The 19,922-nt window shown below is 37.4% G+C and overlaps 1 protein-coding gene across 7 annotated transcripts in view; it reads right to left on the bottom strand.

Annotated features, from left to right (window-relative positions):
* Window positions 1–19,922, bottom strand: part of TRPS1 (transcriptional repressor GATA binding 1) — a 258,306-nt gene that overhangs the window by 179,738 nt on the left and 58,646 nt on the right. For 6 of the 7 annotated variants that reach the window (XM_045896015.3, XM_045896020.3, XM_045896018.3 and 3 more), the window contains one exon: window positions 14,981–16,110. In XM_045896015.3, the coding sequence (XP_045751971.1) occupies window positions 14,981–16,110 (1,130 nt within the window). The remainder of the gene's footprint in view (window positions 1–14,980; window positions 16,111–19,922) is intronic. The other variant, XM_064587988.1, reaches the window with a different exon arrangement.

Here is a 19,922-nt window from a genome sequence, read left to right as displayed (position 1 = left end):
AATCCAAAAGAATGTTCATATTTTAAGGAAGCAAAATTCAAAGGTATTAAGATATGTAACAAAATCTCAGCCAGTATTTGTCGAGAGTACTTCATGCAGGACAAAATTGTCTTCTTATCATTAACAGCTTACATTTGGTTGAATAAATATGGACATTTAACTTTTAGTTTTTACAGAAAGTTGTCTTCTATCTTTTCTTCACTGTTTAAGTAATAAAGATAAAGCAAAAGGAAATACAACAAAGGTGAATAATTTAATGATCAACTGACCATAAAAATGTAATGTTAAAATTAAATTTCTCAAGTGAAAGAAGCCTAACCCTTGAGGAGAAGATGTCTATAACCAAGAGTAAGAATCTTAACCCAAGGTCAAGGCTAGAAAACCCCATATAGGATTCAGATCACAAAAGACAAAAGACTCAAAATCTAGGACCTTGAACCTATGGGAACTTCAAATAAAGAGCCTTCCTAGCAAAACTATATTTGAGTATCTTCAATGGGAGATAAACTCCTAACTTCAAAATTGTACCAAAAAATTTTTATGTCTAAGAAGTTCAATCATACAGAGAAAAACAAATTTATCAGAATGGCTAAAGACCAAAACATACCTAGGAAATACCCTCCTGAAGATATACCACATAATCTATTGAGCCACATAAATTAAACAAACTTCAGGAAGCACATTCACAAGCTCTGATCAACCTTCACCGCTAGACAGTTCTAGCGAGTTCACTGCCCACTACGGCAGTAAATTTATGGTTTCCTTGACATGGTGGGGTCTCTGTTTGAAATCTCTGAGGGGAGTTCCTTCTGATAAAGTAAGACTATCAATTACCACTGCTCCTTCTACCAAAACTGGTATTTTATACAAAACCAAAAGTACAAAAAGTATAAAAAATTCCAAAGTCCAAAACCTCTACAGAATTACAGTGAAGCTACTTCAAGAAATAAAGACAATTCTAGGGCAACAGGAAGGAGAGAGTAGCAACGCACAGTAGAAGAAATACAATTTCCTAGGGTACCTTGCAACAAAATATTTTAAAACAGCAGGATCTCAGTTCTTATTGGAGCATATAAGAGTGTAGACTCTGGGAATGCCTGAATTTCAGTCTTGGCTCTATCTTTTACTCTATGTGTGACTTGAGATAATTTACTAAACTTGCCCCAATGTCTTCATCTGCAAAGTGAAAATAATAGTGCCTCTTGATAGATTCTTGTGAATATTAAGGAAATAACACCTTAGTAGGTGAGTAAATAAGTAGGGTCAATGGGTATAAATCCCAAAATTAAATAAAGCCCCTCTCTTCTGCGTGAATCTATGGTCTTTGTGCAAAGGAGTTTAAACTTACAAACCAGCATTTTGTTATCATCCTTTTCCATTCTCCTATGTACCTTAACCATGATGAACATCGTTCTTAAAAGTAAGTTTATTTCCTAGAAGACCCTTTGCTTTAAGACATTGACAGGTAGAATATATTCTATGCCTTCACTGCTTCACCTAGTGGCATTCAATAGCCTGAAAGAATGAGGAATTTAGTACTTTGCTTAATTGCCTACCTTTACTCTTTTCATTAATAGACACAGACTCTTAAGATTCTGAATCACAAAAATAGAAAAAGGCATTACCTATATTTTATTAAAGTCTTGGGAGGTGGAGATGCCTTGAGTGTATTCATTAAGATGGTTTAGAATCATGATGTATCTAGTAATATATCTCAGTAATTCAGATTATGTGCCTTCAATATCAACTTATTCTGCAATCTAGAAATGTCCTTGAGCCGTCCTATCCCTCCACCAAATAAAAACAACACATGCAACCCTTACCCATGCCTTGATTGCTATGTCCCCTTAAAAATACAAAGGCTGTGGGTCCCTGCCCAGGCACTGAATTCCTCACAAAGTATCACACTCAGCTATCTGGGGCTTCTAGGTTCTCTGATTCCAAGTTGTCCCAATGGACAACCCCTGACTCTTTTGCAGATCTCAGCAAGAGTTATTCTGATCTGCCCCACAGAGGAGCTCCTGATCTGATTGTTCCAGGAAAAACCTTCCCTGGCATGGGTGCTGGAGAACGATCAGAGATCAGTGGGGATGACTATAAAGCAAACAACAACAACAACAACCCCCCCCCCCAACTTTAGAACTAAGTTCTTGGTGAGACCCAGGTTTTACAGTGAAAAGGAAAACACATTTTAACAGGAAGGATATTAAAATAAAGTTGTAATAGTAAGCTCAACTCACACACCTTTCCTTCTGAAGAGTTCAAAGCACTCTGATCTCCCATTTCACTGAAGGATACAGCCCATTTTACAGATAAGTAAATGGAGAAATGGTGACTTGTCCCTTGAATCTACATCGAGTCAGGAACACAGGGCTTCTACCTTCCAGATCAATGTTCCATCTTTCAATCCCTGACAGCCCAAATTTTTAACTTTATAGAAATCAGTGAAACCACTGACATTATGGAAAATGAAAACGTGAGAGGAAGGGAAACGGATCCTCTGACAGCAGAAAACACCGACTACGGTAATGGGTCTGCAAAACATGCTGAGTTTCCTAGCAATACAGGGTCCAGTGCAACCCAGGTAATGCCCTTACTAGCTCATTAATCAGAATCTTAAGATTCTGGGTGTAACAACTATTTATGAAAAGAGAGTAAAGCTTGACAATTAAACAGTAAACTGCTAAAGTGCTCAATCTTTCAGGCCATTGAACACAGCCAGGTGAAGCAGAAAAGGCAATTTGCTACATAGGACTCTAGAGACCGGAAGGGCTTCTTTCTCCCTGTAATATGTCTTAAATAAATGATGGAAAATATTTTAAAAAGACATTACTTTACTTTCAAAAGCTTAGAGCCACATAAACTTTTTAATAACCTACACTAACATCTAGAGCAGTGTGTCTCCAATTCTAACATGCATAGGAATCACCCGGGAATCTTGCTGAAATCCAGATTCTGATTCTGGAAGACTGGGGTGGTACCCAATATTCGGTATTTCTTATAAAATCCCAGATGATTCTGATGCTGTTGGTCCCCAGACCACACCATAAATAGCAAGAGTCATGAAGCCATGGTTAGAAAGAACTTCAAGATGGGTATTAGTTAGTATGGAACAAACAGTCAGCACTTGACAGAGTATTTTCAAATGAATTCTTTAGGATGAGCAACATCATCTCCCCTCTTAAAGCACATACAACCTTATCCACCTCTGAGAGTCAACACTAACAGCTTTGGAAGTTAAAACTACAACTATAACATTGTCAAGCATAATCCCCAAACAAGAATTAATCTTTTTTTTTTATAATTATATTGTGTGGGGATCATCTTTCACTATTTATAGTGCTAGGCCATTTATATACATTATCCCTCAACAATCACACAAAGTACATATTCCCATCCCTACTTCATGGGATAAGAATCTGAAGCATAGACAAGTCAATTCACATAGAATAATACAGAGGACATGACACAGTATTGAGCACTTGTCCACGGTCCTCTTTCATGGATGCTGTTTGGTAGCTGATGCAATGTTATTAGCTGATTCTGGAGTTAGTCCCTGAAAGATGTACATATATTCTCTGACATGTGTCATTCTCTCAATAATTACTGAGAACACCTTCAACATAATGCCATGTCCCCTAAAAATAAAAATAGATGATTTTAATCCCTAGTATAAGAAACATTACAGAAGGATACAAGTTTAGTCACTGTGAAAATACTTTAGTTTGGACTCGCCTCTGACCTACAAAATGAATTTCATTTTATGAGCATTCATATGAAAACTTCAAAGAAGTTCAAGGAATCTTTCTTGCATTTCCCAAGATCCATACTCTCACCCATATAGACTTCCAAAATGATTCAACCCAAGTATGCCTAGCACCCTCTGAGCTCCTCCAAATCTGTTTTCTTCTGAGGACTTTTTCCACATTGCCTTTTATTAAAATCTTGTGTATGTCCTAGATTACGGTTATACTATAATTGCCTTAACATCAAGATCAATGTTCACACATCTCTGTATCCACTCTCCACCCAGAACATCCAATAGTAAATATATACTTAATCACAAAAGGGATAAACCACCACAGCTCTGTGGATGTTCAGGATGCTGGATTTAATATACAGAATCATAAAGCAGCGAAGAAATACTAAGAAGAAGTACACAGATATATTTCATAGACGGTGCATTTTGAGTGGCTTTTCTGAATAAATCCTTCATTATTTAAAAACTCCTAGAACTTCTGGCTACATTTAGCCAAACTTCTCCTTAATACAAATATATGCTTTGCATTAATTTAAATTCTATATTCTCCTGCCAAACAGATAGCAAACACTCTCCTCATGCTACCTAAGGGAAAAAGATGTCATTTCGTAGGTCTCCCTAGCACAGGATTGCCAGATAAACACAAAATGACAACTTGAATGTCAGTGTAAAAAAAACAAATATTTTAGTGTAAGTACGTCCCATGCAATATTTGGGATATATTTAAACAAAATCAGTATGTCTCATGTAACATTTTAGACAACGAGGACATGAATCGAAGAAATTTGATAGAAAAGCTAAATCATCCCTTGCCTCCAGAGAAAACTATAAGCTGCCTAACAAAAGACCAAATTGTATTTAATTCAAATGACTTAAAATTTGTGAGAAAAGTTGTTTTATTCCTTATCCTATTTAACAGAATTTTCATGTGCTATAAAATGCATTTATTTCAGTTCCATCCATATTTCAATGTACAGTGGCTTTAGCAATAGTGTTTCATTCATTAGCAGAGATAATACATTATTTTCAAAGTTCATAAGGGGCTGAGCTTTTCTAGATCCTAGAAAAAGATCAGCTCAAAGATGCTACTCTATCATTACCTTACTCTGATAAAACTTCTATATTTCTATTTTTTTAAAGATTTTATTTATTCATTTGAGACACAGAGATACAGAGAGAGAGAGAGAGAGAGCACGAGCAGGGAGAGAGGCAGAGGGAGAGGGAGAAGCAGGCTCCCCGCTGAGCCAGGAGCCCGATGCGGGGCTCGATCCCAGGACCCTGGGATCATGACCTGAGCCGAAGGCAGATGCTTAACAATCTGAGCCACCCAGGCGCCCCTCTATATTTCTATTTTTACAATAAACTAGCCCATAGTATATGTGAACTCAGATCTGAGCAATGCTTTTCTCTTCTAAATGTAATCTCCCAGAGATTTCTGCCAGCATCTGAAAAGCTCTCCTCTACCAAACAGGTGTACTCCTTAACCACTGAAATCTGTTTCTTCTTCAACGACTAAACAAAGCATGGGGGTAAATGAGTAGATCATAAATACTAATCAATTAGACTTTGAAAGGTATTTTTTTGGTAATTATGGAATCTAACACCTACAGACAAATTACCATAGAAGAAGAGTAAATGAAGGTGGTTTAATTTATTTTTATTTTTTTAAAAGATTTTATTTATTTATTTATTTATTTATTTATTTATTTATTTATTTTTAAAGATTTTTATTTATTTATTTGAGAGAGAGAGAATGAGAGAGAGCACATGAGAGGGGTGAGGGTCAGAGAGAGAAGCAGACTCCCCGCCGAGCAGGGAGCCCGATGCGGGACTCGATCCAGGGACTCCAGGATCATGACCTGAGCCGAAGGCAGTCGCTTAACCAACTGAGCCACCCAGGCGCCCGAAGGTGGTTTAATTTAAATATAGATCAACAGATCTGGTATCTAATAAAGTTAGTCATTTTGTAATATACACTTTTCTGGTATCAAGGCCTCTAACATGCAGCACTTGAGATTATGGACACTGGAGAATGAGGGATGAAGAGCAGGTGAAGAGAGTATCTGAGGGACAAAGATAAAAAAAGGAATTACAGGTGAATAACCAGATCAGTCAACTTTTAGAAGCTGGAACTGCAAATAATATTCAGTCTTAGTTAAGTACAGAGGAACAGTCTACAAAATATAAGATAAACTGAACCCTGAGTAAGATTCCATTCAATCCACTCATCTTGTATTTTTAAAGCTGAAATAATCTGATTAGTGTTTACTCACTTGGAGTAACTGGGTTTCTTAAGGGGAATATGGGGTCATTTCAAGTGGTAGAAGAAAATACAACTCGTGTCATATCTGAAAAATCTCAATTTATGATTCCCTGATTCACTTTCAAAAAGAAGATATTCCTCACCAAATGTTAAAGGAAGACAAACCTCCCCATAAAATAGAAAGTGAGTAAGAATTGGGAAATGATTTCTATGAACTGATATGAACTAGAAATCATGACTAAACTTTATTTTATCCCAGGAATTGATCATGGTTCTTGTACAAAGTCTTCAGGACCATTAAATCTGAAATTCTAATCGTACATACAAATAAAGGTAGTGCCGACTGTGGGTTATTTTCTTGAAGGACTGTAATATCCTGGGTAATGTTCTGTCTCACAATGGAAATTCTCAGCTTGAACTATTAGGTCCATTTCAAAGTATTACAGGCAACTGATTTATTAGGTATTGTTTAAAAGAACATGTCACCTATAACATACACAAATCTAAAATGTAACCATCATGGTCCGCACCCTTTGAGAAACTCTGTGCTAATGCACTACGTACTCAGCTTTTAAAGATGTGTTGATAATTAAGTGCTTATCATAAAATCTGCTCTTTAGAATTAGCAGAGCACACAGTCCATGCTCCTTTCGGTGCTCTGTTAAGGCAGAGATTGAGCAGTAGCTACCTTAATTTGACCAGCTATGGTATCCAACGTTATTTCCTTCAGTCCGAGTTACAGATTTTAGGTCTAACAGATTCAAACACTGTCTAAACATTTTAAAATGCATTCATAAATCTCCATCTAGACAGATGCTTGTCATCAGATTTACTACCAAAAATATGTCCATTTTTTCACATTCTAGATAACAAGCAGGTAGACAATGACAATAGTAATGATTTTTAAGTAGTTATTTACTCATAAGGGGGACTGAGCATTTATTCAAGTATTTATTGGACTTCACTGATGAAAACTGAGGTTCCATTTTCATTTTAAAATGTTATCATATAGGGGCGCCTGGGTGGCTCAGTTGTTAAGCATCTGCCTTCTGCTCAGGTCATGGTCCCAGGGTCCTGGGATGGAGCCTCGCATTGGGCTCCCTGCTCCACGGGAAGCCTGCTTCTCCCTCTCCCACTCCCCCTGCTTGTGTTCCCTCTCTCGCTGTCTCCCTCTGTCAAATAAATAAATAAAATCTTAAAAAAATAATAAAATAAAATAAAATGTTATCATATAATGTTAGTCATATACACAGTCTACATATATGTGTGTGTATGTATAAATATATATACACATTCATATTTAGATTTACAAAAAAATAAAAACTGGAACATAATTGTAGAATATGATTACATATATATGTATGCCTTCTCTCTCTGTGTGTTGGTATAAATATATATATATACAGAGAAATACAGAGAGATCCATGTATGCATATATGTATATACATATATAGAAAGAGATGATATAGAGAAAATTATACTTATGGTATAGTTCCATATATGTACATGAATGTATATGAATATATATGGTATATATGTGAATATATATGGTATATATGTGAATACACAAACACACATATAACATGTATATAGTTTTGTTTTGCTAGTTTTTGTACTCACATAAAATGGTATCCAGCTGCAAATAGTCTTCAATTTGTTTTTATTCTGCCAAAACTGTACTTACAAGATTCATCTATGTCATATTCAATTGTCATTTACTTAAATTCACTACTGTGTAATATTCCACTGTATGAAAATCTACAAATTGGGGCGACTGGGTGGCTCAGTCGTTAAGCGCCTGCCTTTGGCTCAGGTCATGATCCCAGGGTCCTGGGATCGAGCCCCGCATCGGGCTCCCTGCTCGGCGGGAAGCCTGCTTCTCCCTCTCCCTCTGCCTCTCTTTCCGCTGGTGCTCTCTCTCTCTCATGCTCTCTCTCAAATAAATAAAAATCTTTAAAAAAAAAGAAAATCTACAAATTATTTAATGACAATAGCTATCATTATTAATTGGTATTTTTTTCCTTTTTTTTTCTTCTTTTTTTACGAGGGAGAGAGCGTGCATGTGTGCAAGCAGGGTGGGAGGGGCAGAGGGAGAGGAAGAGAAAGAATCCTAAGCAGGCTCCACGCCCAGCACGGAGCCCAACACAGGGCTCAATTTCATGACCTTGAGATCATGACCTGAGCTGAAATCAAGAGTCTGACGATTAACCAACTGAGCCACTCAGGTGCCCCTGCTGTTTTTGTTTTTTTGTTTTGGTCGTCCTGCTTGCAAAAACTGCTACTGTGAACATTTTTGCACAGGTTTCCAAATGTATCCATGAAAGACATTTTCTTCTGAGGAGTGTAATTATGCTTCCAATGGGAATATGGGCATTTGATATTGCCAGAATTTTGCCAATTCACTTTATGCGTCACATGTATTGACCATTTTTACCCTTTATAATTTTTTTAACATCTATGTTTTCTGAGATAAAAATCACCTCCTTTGTTCTTTGGTTAGTATTTGCCTCATGTAACTTCATCTATTCTTACCTTCTTGTTAGTGAGACCCAACTTAATTACACTGAGTCAAAGGATATGCTCTGTATGATACTTCTTTCTGAAATTTGTTTTTTTGCTTAAAATGTGTTAATTTTTCTAAGTATTTTATATATGCTTAAAAAGCATGTGAATTCTCTAAATTGTTGGATGCACAATTGATATATTTTTATTAAATGAAGTTTGTTAATTTGTTGTTCTAATCTTTTATATTTTGAAAATTTTTTTTCTGTTCAACCTTTAGTAACACAGGTTGCTTAAAATCTATCACTGTGATTGTGGTTTGTCGTATTTTCCCTGTAGTTGTCAATCAGTTTTTGTTTTACATATAGATTTGACTATATTTTATATATTTAGAATTATTATATCTCCCTCAAGAAATGAACCTCTTATCATTATGTATTGACTTTTCCCTCCTATGCTTTTTGTCTTAAAATCTAAATTGTATGAGTTTAATAATGCTATCTCAATATTCCTTTGGTTTATATTGCCTATAACTCAGTCTATTTTTTTTTAAAGATTTTATTTATTTTTTTGATGGAGAGAGAAAGAGAGAACACAAGCAGGAGGAGTAGCAGAGGGAGAGGGAGAAGCAGGCTTCCCGCTGAGCAGGGAGCCTGATGCGGGGCTTGATCCCAGGACCCTGGGATCATAACCCGAGCCAAAGGCAGATGCTTAACCGACTTGAGCCATCCAGGTGTCCCTCTGTCTATTTTTTTGTTAGACTCTCCATACACTTATATTTTGAGCGTGTATCCTATGTAAACAGCTTAGAGTTGAATTTTCTTTTTGAATAAATCTGATAATACCTTTTAAGTGGAAAGTTTAATCCACCCAGGTTCATTAAGCTTTCTGATAGCTGTTTTTTTTTTTACCATCTTACCTTAAAATCTTATTTATCTATTTATACATTTTCCCCATGTACCCTCTCTTGCCATTTTTTTAAGAAAATAGAATTTTATTTTGTTGTTCCATTCTCCTCTATAGCTTCAGAAGTTATGTACCCATTTCCTATTCTTTCACTGGTTATCCTTAAGTTTCCAAGTATGCAGAGCAAAGTCCTAACACACTACCTCCAGGCAATTCAAGGGCTTTTAAGCACTTTACTTCTGATCATTTTCCCTACAAACTTACATAATTGTTTTACCCAACACCTTAGTCTGTCTCCTTTTAACTGTACAAATAAGGCAGACTATGTCTGTTTAGATTTACCAATAGTTTCCTGATCTTTGTCTATGTGAAAATATCTTTGCTTGTTCGTGGAAAATTGTTTTCACAGGTAGGCAATTCTAGGTTGACTATTTTTGTGTTTGTTTGTTTTTTTCCTTTCAAACCTTAAATAGAATTCCTCCCTCTTCTGTTTTCCATCGTGGCCTATAAAGTCTGCTGTCAACCTAATTGTCTTTTCTAAGTAGTTGATATGTTGTTTCTCTCTAGGGGCTCTAAAAGGACCTCTCTGGCATTTTAATTTTTACTACAATGTGTCTGTGACTGAATTTATTTGCATATGTCCCTGTTTAGTATAAGCTATGCTTTTCTGTATCTGTGTGCTTATGTCTTTCATCTTTCAGTTCTAGAAATCTTCTGCCATTATCTCCTCAAATACTATTTGCCTATCTTCCATTCTCTATATTCTTTTCTCCTAGGACTCTAATTAGATGCAGGTTAAAACAGCTTATTACATTTCTATAACCTACTGTCTACTTTTGATACTTCCCATCCCCCTCTTTTAAATATTCTGGCTAATGTCTTCAGATTTAACTTGTGACTAATTCATTTGCCTTCTATCATTTCCCAATCTGTTATTGAACCTATCCACATTTTAAGTTTCAATAATTATATTTTCAATTCAAAAAATACTATTTGTTTCTTTTCTTGAACATTTCTAATCCTTTATAGTCTCATGGAGTTTGATCAGTTTATAGATCTGATTTTCATTTCTTTAAACACATTATTTTTTATAATATAAAAATATAATATATTTTTTATATTTATATATATATTTATATATATATTTATATATTTAAAAATATATATATATATTTTATAATATAATAATATAATATATAATAATAATATAAAAACTTTTATATGAAAAGTATTATATTTTATAGCTTTCTTATAACTAAGAATATATTATATTCTTATAACTTATCATTTTCCTGGGTATCTAGATCCATTATTTGCAATTCCCACTGATTTCCCATAGAATGGTTTAAATCCCTTCCTGTATGGTTAATTTCTATAATAATGGACTCATCTAAGGTTTATCTTCTGCCACAGATATCATGGAGGTGAAAATTGGAGTATTTCATATAGACAAACTTGTGTTTACTTCTGACAGGAGTCAGAGGAGGCTCTAAATGTGGAATCACTTCAGCCACCTTCAAGGTCCAGCTTAACGTAAAACAGATTCACCAGCCGCTTGCTGTCAGTGACTCCAGGCGTAGTCTCCTGACTGACCTACATCAATACTGGTATTTGTCTCAGCACAACATCACACTCCACGCTTGCTATTCACTTCTCCCCAGTCTGGGTTTAGTCCACTCTTGGTAAAGGGAAGACGAAAAAAGCTTCAGAAATTTCTCTAACTCATGGAAGTCTAGCAAGGCTTTGAAAAGTACGTTTTATCTACTATAGTTGTTTTGTGAGGAGACAGTACTCCTACTTACTCCAGAAACCCAAGTTATAACACAAAAAATTCTAGTGAGGAGAATGGTAGGTAATCAATTAGAGAATGGATATACTGTTTAATTAAATAATAAATAATAAAACAAACAGTGTGGGGAACAAATGCAGGAGTAGAACATAGTAAGTCAGTCAAATGTGAGCTAGGGGTAACATAAGTAAATATGAAACATTAAGAAAAGAGAATTGACCAAGTTCCAGTTACTGACTGAATAATGTTTGCAGTTCAACCAAGATTAAACCTGATTCTTGAAAATGCCCACTGAGTGGAATCCACACCAAAGTTTTCACTCATAATTCTCAATCAACTCTCCTGCTTCTCAGCTGTAGTTTTTTTTTATAGCTACCTGATTTCATGTACTTTATAGATCTTAGCTTCTACTACCTTTTTACTACACCATAAGACTAATACATAAAGCACTCAAAAGCCTAGAATATTCCCTAGTTACAACAAAATTATGGAGAAAGTTTCCAAACATGTATAATATGAATAAACATAAATTTAACCAGAAAAATATTCTTGTGATATGGTAAACTTGTCCTCTTATATTATCTTCAAAATGTAGCATGTGGGGAAAATGCTTTGATAGCAGAACAAGTTTTCAGCATCCATAGGACTATCTCCTTTCACATCCCTAGAACCTTCACTGTTGTTCAACATTCAGTAGAATTTCTGAAAGTGTAAGTGTCCAAATTGCAAATATTTCTACAAGAACTCATAAACAGATCAGTGAAAAACTACGCAGTACCTCAATCCAGGACCACATGAATTACAGCAGGTTTTCTTTTTTTAAAGATTTTATTTATTTGACAGAGAGAGATAGCGAGAGCAAGAACACAAGCAGGGGGAGTGGGAGAGGGAGAAGCAGTCTTCCCTGCAAGCAGGGAGCCTGATGTGGGGCTTGATGCCAGGACCCTGGCATTATGACCTGAGCCGAAGGCAGACACTTAATGACTGAGCCACCCAGGCGCCCCAGAGCAGGTTTTAATAATAAGTGCAGGAATGGGGTTCCTGGGTGGCTTAGTCAGTTAAGCGTCTGCCTTTGGCTCAGGTCGTGATTGATCCTGGGGTCCTGGGATCAAGCCTGGTGTCAGGTTCCCTGCTCAGCGGGGAGTCTGCTTCTCCCTCTCCCTCTGCCCCTCCCCACCAGCACCCCACCTCACTCATGCTCGCTCTTTCTCTCTCAAATATATAAATAAAATATTTTTTAAAAGTAAGTGCAGGAGGATTTTAATGCCCTAGGAACAAGTATTGCTCAGTTTTCTCATCTAAAAATCGCTAAAAGGTTGACTTAAATTCAAAATGCACAGACAACTGTCATTTGGTGTGGAGCCCTAAGTCTTCAGAAGGGTTTCAAGACCATAAAATAGTCTGAGATTAAACTGTAACTTACCATGGAGATCTTGGCTTATCCTTAACGACTGTGAAGTAAAAAACTCACAGGCATTTCATTTACTTAAAGATCTACTCACTGAGGACTTATTAGCCATTCTGACACTGTGCTAAATTGTGTAGATACGGCAGTGAACAAGACAAGACTAGTTTCTTCCCTCAAGAGCTTATTTTCATTACTATTAACTAAACTCTGAGATTATTCAGTAATATTTTTATTCATACTTTTATTTCTTGGGAGTTGGGTTTTTTTTTTTTTTTTTTGGTCTATCCAAAGCATATAGAAACTCTGCTTTTCCAGACACATTTTCAAGCAAGGCCTCAGCATCCTCAAAAAAAGCCACTCATGCAAGTGATCTGGCATCCAGATGTATCGGGGTGTGTGTGTGCGCATGTGCGTGCGTGTGGTGCGGTGCGGTGTGGCTAATTTCCTCAAGATTAAGGAAAGCCTCCTCTTTCAAAAATAGAATGGATTACCTAATTTTTATACCACCGAACAAATGTATATGCACACTGGTAAAGCTCAGGAGGAAGCTAATGTCTGTTAGCCCAGAAATAAATTAGCATGCAGCTAACATCAGAGGAGGCAGGAACACTCACTACAAGTGTGAACACATATTTGATTACAGGACTGTGTCTTTCCTAGGGCTGACCTTATAAATTAAGCAGTGTAAATCTCAAGGAAGTGTTTTCTGAACATTTAGATTCACTGTGAACATTAGGATGCCCTTCAAATTAACATCGAACATTATTAGCCTATTGTTGGACATGAACTGCTTCGTTACTGCTGACTGACAACACACACACTCACACGGACACACAACTCCTAAAAAGAATGGGAGGAACTGTTCAAACTCTTGCGATGGGAAAATTAAAATCTGTTTAAGAAACTGTTTAAAATCTTGGAATGGGAAGATTTTTAAACTAGGATACTGAGTCTACAGAGGAAAAAACATTTAAAAATAGTAAATAAAGCTCTTTGCTTTGATGCTTAGAGGCACAATAACAATAAGCACCCACTGAACACTAAGTAACATCTGAACGTGCTGTATTACCAGGATTTTGCTAAACAAATTCCCCTCATATGGCCAAGTCTCAGGTTAAATGCTTCTTCCTCAGGGAGGCTCCTTCCTCAGGTTAAATGCTCCTCATCTACCATATTGGGCTTCGTGGTCATTCTATTTAAACACAGGGGTCTCTACTTCATCTGTTGTGACACTTGTACTCATAATGATCCACTAATGACTTCCCTACTAAACTGTAAGTTCCATGTGGGCGCAGACTAGGTTTGTCTTGTGTTCTCCTTTATCATCAATGCCTGGCACAATGTGTATTTTTGGAGCTAATTCATTAAGGAATTAATGTATAAATGAAATAAAGAGATGTATCCTAGACCCATCTTTAGAAAATGTGAAAGACTGGGGTGCCTGGGTGGTCCAGTCGGTTAAGCAACTGCCTTTGGCTGGAGTCACGATCACAGGGTCTTGGGATCAAGTCCCACATCAGGCTTCTTGCTCAGCGGGGAGCCTGCTTCTCCCTCTCCCTCTGCCGCTCCCCCTGCCTGTCTCTCTCTCTCTTTCTGTCAAATAAGTAAATAAAATCTTAAAAAAAAAAAAGAAAATATGAAAGATTAACTGGGAAAAGTAACATTTAAAAAGAGAATAGGATGAAAGTGAAAAAAAAAACATGAACATATCTTATATCTCTGCTTATGGATCTATAATAACTGTGGCTTTACCCACTCAGAGGAGTGAGCATAGAGAAATTCAAAGTCACACCTCTTGCAGAATTCTCACCTTCAGATTACTGTTTCTTTGAGAAATGAGGATGTTGCTCAAATTTTTTTTTAAAGCCAGAAGAATGTCCAATCTCATTTTAAAAGAAAAATGAGCAACCTGTCCTCAAGCTGATTGCCTCCCAGCTGGAATAGAGAAGAGAACACATGACAATGGCACCTTTCATTTGGGAGCAGCCCCATCAAAAACGATGGGATGCAGAGCCCCCTGGCAAGGACAAATCCATGAATTGTGGTAAATGAGTGACCTCATCAGCATTACCGTCATCACCGCAAATTGTAAAAGACTGCCCCGCAAACGGTAGAGAACGGGTATGAAGAATAAGAGTAAACGGTCTGAAACAAGTGACCATATTAAAATCTGTGGTTACCACCTCGATAAATACATAATCTGCAGTTTTATGAACGGTCTTTTATGTTTACTTGTCCCGTAACTTCCCCAAGTCATCACAATCATTCCCGAAGATTCTGGGATCAGCCCTCTGGATTCTTTGGATCGTTTTCTTTGACATCGCTCCTCCCCGCCCCCCCCCAATGGCTTACCTGTAGTGTCGGGAAATCTCTTCTTCCACCTGGGTAATGAAATCACATTTGGTGCATGAGTGTTCTTTGCCCTCCTTGACAGCCGGCTGCCCATCCGGTCCTTGCAGGTGGTTGGCTTCCTGTTTGACCTCCGAAGCTTGGGACTCATGCACACTCTCGTAGTGGAAGAGGAGGACATCTACGTCAGGGGTGGAGAACACACACTGGTGGCACTGGTGTTTGACTCGTGAGCTTCCGGCTGCCCCCGGAGACAAGTGCAAAAGCAAGAGTGCACAGTGGGAACAATTACTTTTTCTACAAGCAAATGGGTAAGTAATTTCTCCAAGGTGCTTTTCTGGGCTGCAAAGGCCTCTGGGACAGAAGGGACAGTGCTTAATGGTACATTTATGGATGTTATGGAGCTGCTGATAGTGACGGAGGAGTGGCCCCACTACAATGACGTCAGGGCCGTGGCTTTTGGAGTATCTAAAGTCACAGAACTGACAATTATAGCTCGTTACCATATTATCCTCTGCTCCCTTGCTGGAGAAGTCCTTCTTTTTAGCCCCACTAGAGCCCTTGTCTGCCTTGGCCATTGGCTCCCCTTCTGCACTTTTGGCTAGATCGTTCTGATTAATGACAGAGCCCCTGGAAAGCTTATCATTCAACTCTGGATTAAGGCCGCCTGACTGCGCTCCTCCGTGCTGTTTGCCATAATGTTCTAGCAGTTTAAGCGAGCTAGATGACTCACAGCTGAAACTACAAAATTTACACCAGTAGTAACTGGTGGCCTCTGTACCATTTTGTCTCGAGGAATCGAGGGGCTTGATGGGCACTGAGTAGCCAACAGGAGTGTCATCTCCCGTCTTGACCGTGATCTTGTCCTGCCACTTTCCCAAGTCTCCAGAATCACTGGACCGAAGTGCAGGGATGGATTTGTTAGAGTTTTTCTCTGAAGGTTTCGCACCCTCAGAGGAGGGAAGAGAAGCTTTGATTTTGTTCGGGTGCGTCTGAAGAAAATGTTGTTCTAGTTCAGTTGAGGAGTTGCCCATGTAAGTGAAATTGCAGAATTTGCAGCGGAAGTACTTGGTGTTTCCCTGGCAATCTGGAGTTTTCCGTCCGATGCCAATGAATGTTCCACCCGAAGTGACCTGGTACAGAAGAGATGGATGTTACTTCAAAGGTATCGTTAATTTCGTGCTCTCTGTAGGAGGGAGGAGGGGATATTGCCAAATATTCCACATCAAAAAATACAATAGTACTTCTGCTTATTATGAAATCACTTGAATAATCAGAGCCAAAGAAATGCACTCTTCATGTCTCAATAGCTACTCTTTGAGAGGCTCATTATGCTAAACATTTTTGGCCAAAGTAACAGATAAAGATAAGTAATAAGAGGACTATAACTAATTCAATGGATTTAATAAATACTTTTCTTAAAAAGCCAAGAAAACAATTTTCAAGTAAGTAGGTTTTACTACGGTCTCCTTCAAACCACATGCTTGCAGAAGTATCCAAATCACAGTGGACTTCTTCTCATGAAGTTAAGGGTTGCTGTCAAAACTAGAGGCAGTTGCTTAGAGATTACTCAATGCAGATGTTCTCCAAGGAAATCCTCTGTTCAGTTCCTATAGCAATGAAGCTTTGGGCAAACATGAAGTCTACCTTTTGGGTAAAATAAAGGTGCTAAAATGACCACGCAAAATGCCTTATGATTAAAGCCCAGGCACTCTTAGACCAAAAATGAAATGAATGCGGTGGACCTTTAAACCAAAAATGAAATGAATACGGTGGACCTGAAGTCTTGGTGAAGAAGGTCTAACGTAAAAAGTTTAAAATGTTTCCCAACCTAGGATAAAGGAAAAGAAGAAAACCTTCCAGGGCCTCATCTGATCAAGGCTCTGTCTCAGTGGGTCATGGGGATGTTCAAAGGCCAAAATAAAATTGTCCCACGACAAAAATGATCACAGCTCTCCTTTCTATCCAAAATTATAGAACTGTACAGCATTAGGGCAATGAAGTCATTCAAAAGTCACTTTATATGAAATCCTTCCTCCGTGTGCCCTGCAAAGGGCAGCTGAACTAAGTGCCACTGCTGAGTAACCAAAATTCCTGGTTTAAAACAGAGTTTTTGATAGAAATGCTCCAAAAAAGGAGAGATTTCCTCTTCTAACTATCAGAGAATATCTGAGTTTTTCTAGCTACCAGATGTAATAGATTAAGCACGTGACATAATCATGTTCTGCCTTCTTCAACAGCTGCTCAAAAGTGACATGCGTGATCACTGCTCATATCCAAATCACTCCATGAGGAAAGTCTCAAGCATCTCAAAAATCATTTAAGAAGTTCTACTTAATATGCAAATAATATTCCTTTAGCACGCTGAGAAACACGCTTGCACCTCTATTGTACAGGACTGAGAATGCAGTCCATTCTGCCACTTAAAGAGAGGTTGTGAGATTGATCAAAAGATTTAACCTGTCTGGCCAAGAATTATTCAGCTGGGGCCACCCCTACATTTGTTTCCAATATTACAGTTCCCGGAAATGTGCATGATCACAGAAACAGCTCAACACTTACTGTACATTAAGGTAATAATTTACAAACGTCTCCTACAGCCTTTAATCGAAGGATGACAATGTTTCACTTTGGGTGATGTCTACATCCCCCATGGCAAGCACACAGACTCCCATCTGTCCACAACAGCCAGGCATCATCTAACCAGAAGGGGAAGAAGGGGGCACCCTCCCAGCCAGGAGCCTGGCCATTGGCTGTGAGAGAGATGTCAAAGCCAGACCGCATGAGGATACAGCCAATATACCCTTCTAACCTAGCATTTCAGTAACTAGAACAACTAAAATGTGCCCTGGAATGTCATCATATTGCAAAATCCCTCCATCTATTTCCCAGTTCACTAGGGGTGAGGAGGAACCTTGTTTCCAAAAACAAAACAAAGCATTTCAGTGGGATTCCATCAACTCTGGTAACTTTGTTCAGGAACTTCAACTTGAATCAAAAGGGGCAAATGCAGAAGTATGCCCTTCTTCTCTCATGTGAGCAAAACCAGCAAACCAAAATTTTCTTGCTTTAGCTACCATACTGCTTCAGAGTTGTCGATCTTCCTAACATAAAATGATTTTAACTTCTGCTTGTAGAACAGGGATTCCTGAGAAACCACAACACATCATCACTGTATCTTTGATTTTGCAATCTCCAAGCCACATATTCCATGTCTACCCTGAAAGGGCTGAACAAGGAGCACTTAGAGGCCAAAGGAATCCCTAAACATAGGATGTTAAAGCGAATCAAAGTTACTACTACGCATCACAGCATCCCATCCAGTATTTGACAAAAACTTTAAAAATAAAAATTAAAAAATCCAGGCTAACAATGACTACTATCAGGTGAAGAGACCGTGAAAGAAAGGCCGTGTGGTAAACAGACAAACAAAAAAAACCCCCAAAACTTCCAGTATCGCATTTTGGTTTAGGATTAACTAAGTTACCGTGAAAACCTCATTAAATCTTTTAAGTTGGTGGTATTTGTGTGTCTACAGGTTGTGTTTTTTACCCAGGAAAAACCAGCCAGCTCCATTATTACTTAAGATGCTCTTTCAAAACCACCCAAGCAAGCAAACAAAAACACAAGTATCTCATTTAATGACAAGAACAATAATACTGACATTTCTATAAGGTTATCTATTTGTCTTCTTGGTAAATAGCAGTAAATCATATTAGTTTTTATATTATTTAAAGCTAGTATAACTAGCTTAAAGCTAGTTTTATATTACTTAAAGCTAGTATAGCCATTATAAAAATATGTAAAAAATTATTAAAAGCCAACTTTGGGAAACATTGTTACTTAGTGTTCTATTCCTTTGCTCTTTCAAAAAGATTTAAAGGCTACCCTTGTGGCCATTTTCATACTTTCTTTGTAAGAGATGGACATTTAAGTCATAGTGAAATAAACTGATGCATATCATTTAAATGCCATTCTAAAATAAAACATAATTTATTATTTTAGGAGACCATACCTAAGACTACTGACCATATTCATTGTATTTGCATGATCCATAAACGTTAACTTAAAACAATTCTTTCATAGGTTAAATACAAATACACAGCATCAACAGTTAATACAAAATAAGTGTTTGCAACAACAGTTTCTTGAATCTTATTGCCAGGAAACAGCACCTACACATTCAGAGAATTATTTCAAACTTTTCAAATGGTCGAACCCAGCAAGGAATAGAAAAAAATTCCCTCGCTATGACTAGACTGAAAAAAGAGATCACAGAATAAACAGTTTAAGTTTCAATCTTTTCTTCTTTTGCTAACCAGAATTATAATTGCAACCTGTTAATCCAGCAGTTCCTTTGACATGGATATGCATATTTTAAAATTTCTATTAAACTGTAAATTATGTTTGGACCAAAAATTACACCTATTCGTTCATCTAATTAGTAGCCACTGAGTATTTAGTTTGTGCCAATCTCTGGAATAGATACTGGAATACAACAGTGAGCAAGCTAGACCACATCTCTGCCTTTAAATTACTTATATTTGAAGATCGAGATTTGTAGATAATAGTATTAATCTTTACTTGGATTTGTTTGCTCCCAAGGGAAGTTCCAGAAGTTAAAGTCTGTGCAAAGACACATTATTTAACCCCCTGGCACCTCAATCTCCTCATCCTTATGGATATAAATAACAGTGTACACCTTGCCATCTTACAGGATTATTGTGAGGATCAAGGGGAAGAATGTAGCTGAAACTGATTTGTAAACTCAAGATCGTGCTGTTCAGTAGAACTTTCTGAGATGATGGAAATATTCTGCAGTCCACCCTGTCCAAGAGGGTAGCTCTGAGCCACATGTGGCTACTGAACAACTGAAATAGGGCTAGTGCAACTGAGGAACTGATTTAAGTAATTTTTGTTGATTTTTCATTAATTTAATTTTGAT

The sequence above is a fragment of the Mirounga angustirostris genome, unplaced genomic scaffold, assembly GCF_029215605.1.
Source record: "Mirounga angustirostris isolate CCGP_5_RB_7025 unplaced genomic scaffold, mMirAng1.0.hap1 SCAF_4, whole genome shotgun sequence".
In the NCBI taxonomy this organism is placed as follows: Eukaryota; Metazoa; Chordata; class Mammalia; order Carnivora; family Phocidae; genus Mirounga; species Mirounga angustirostris.
Note: the sequence above shows the minus strand (reverse complement) of the source record. Positions and strands in the feature narration are given on the sequence as shown.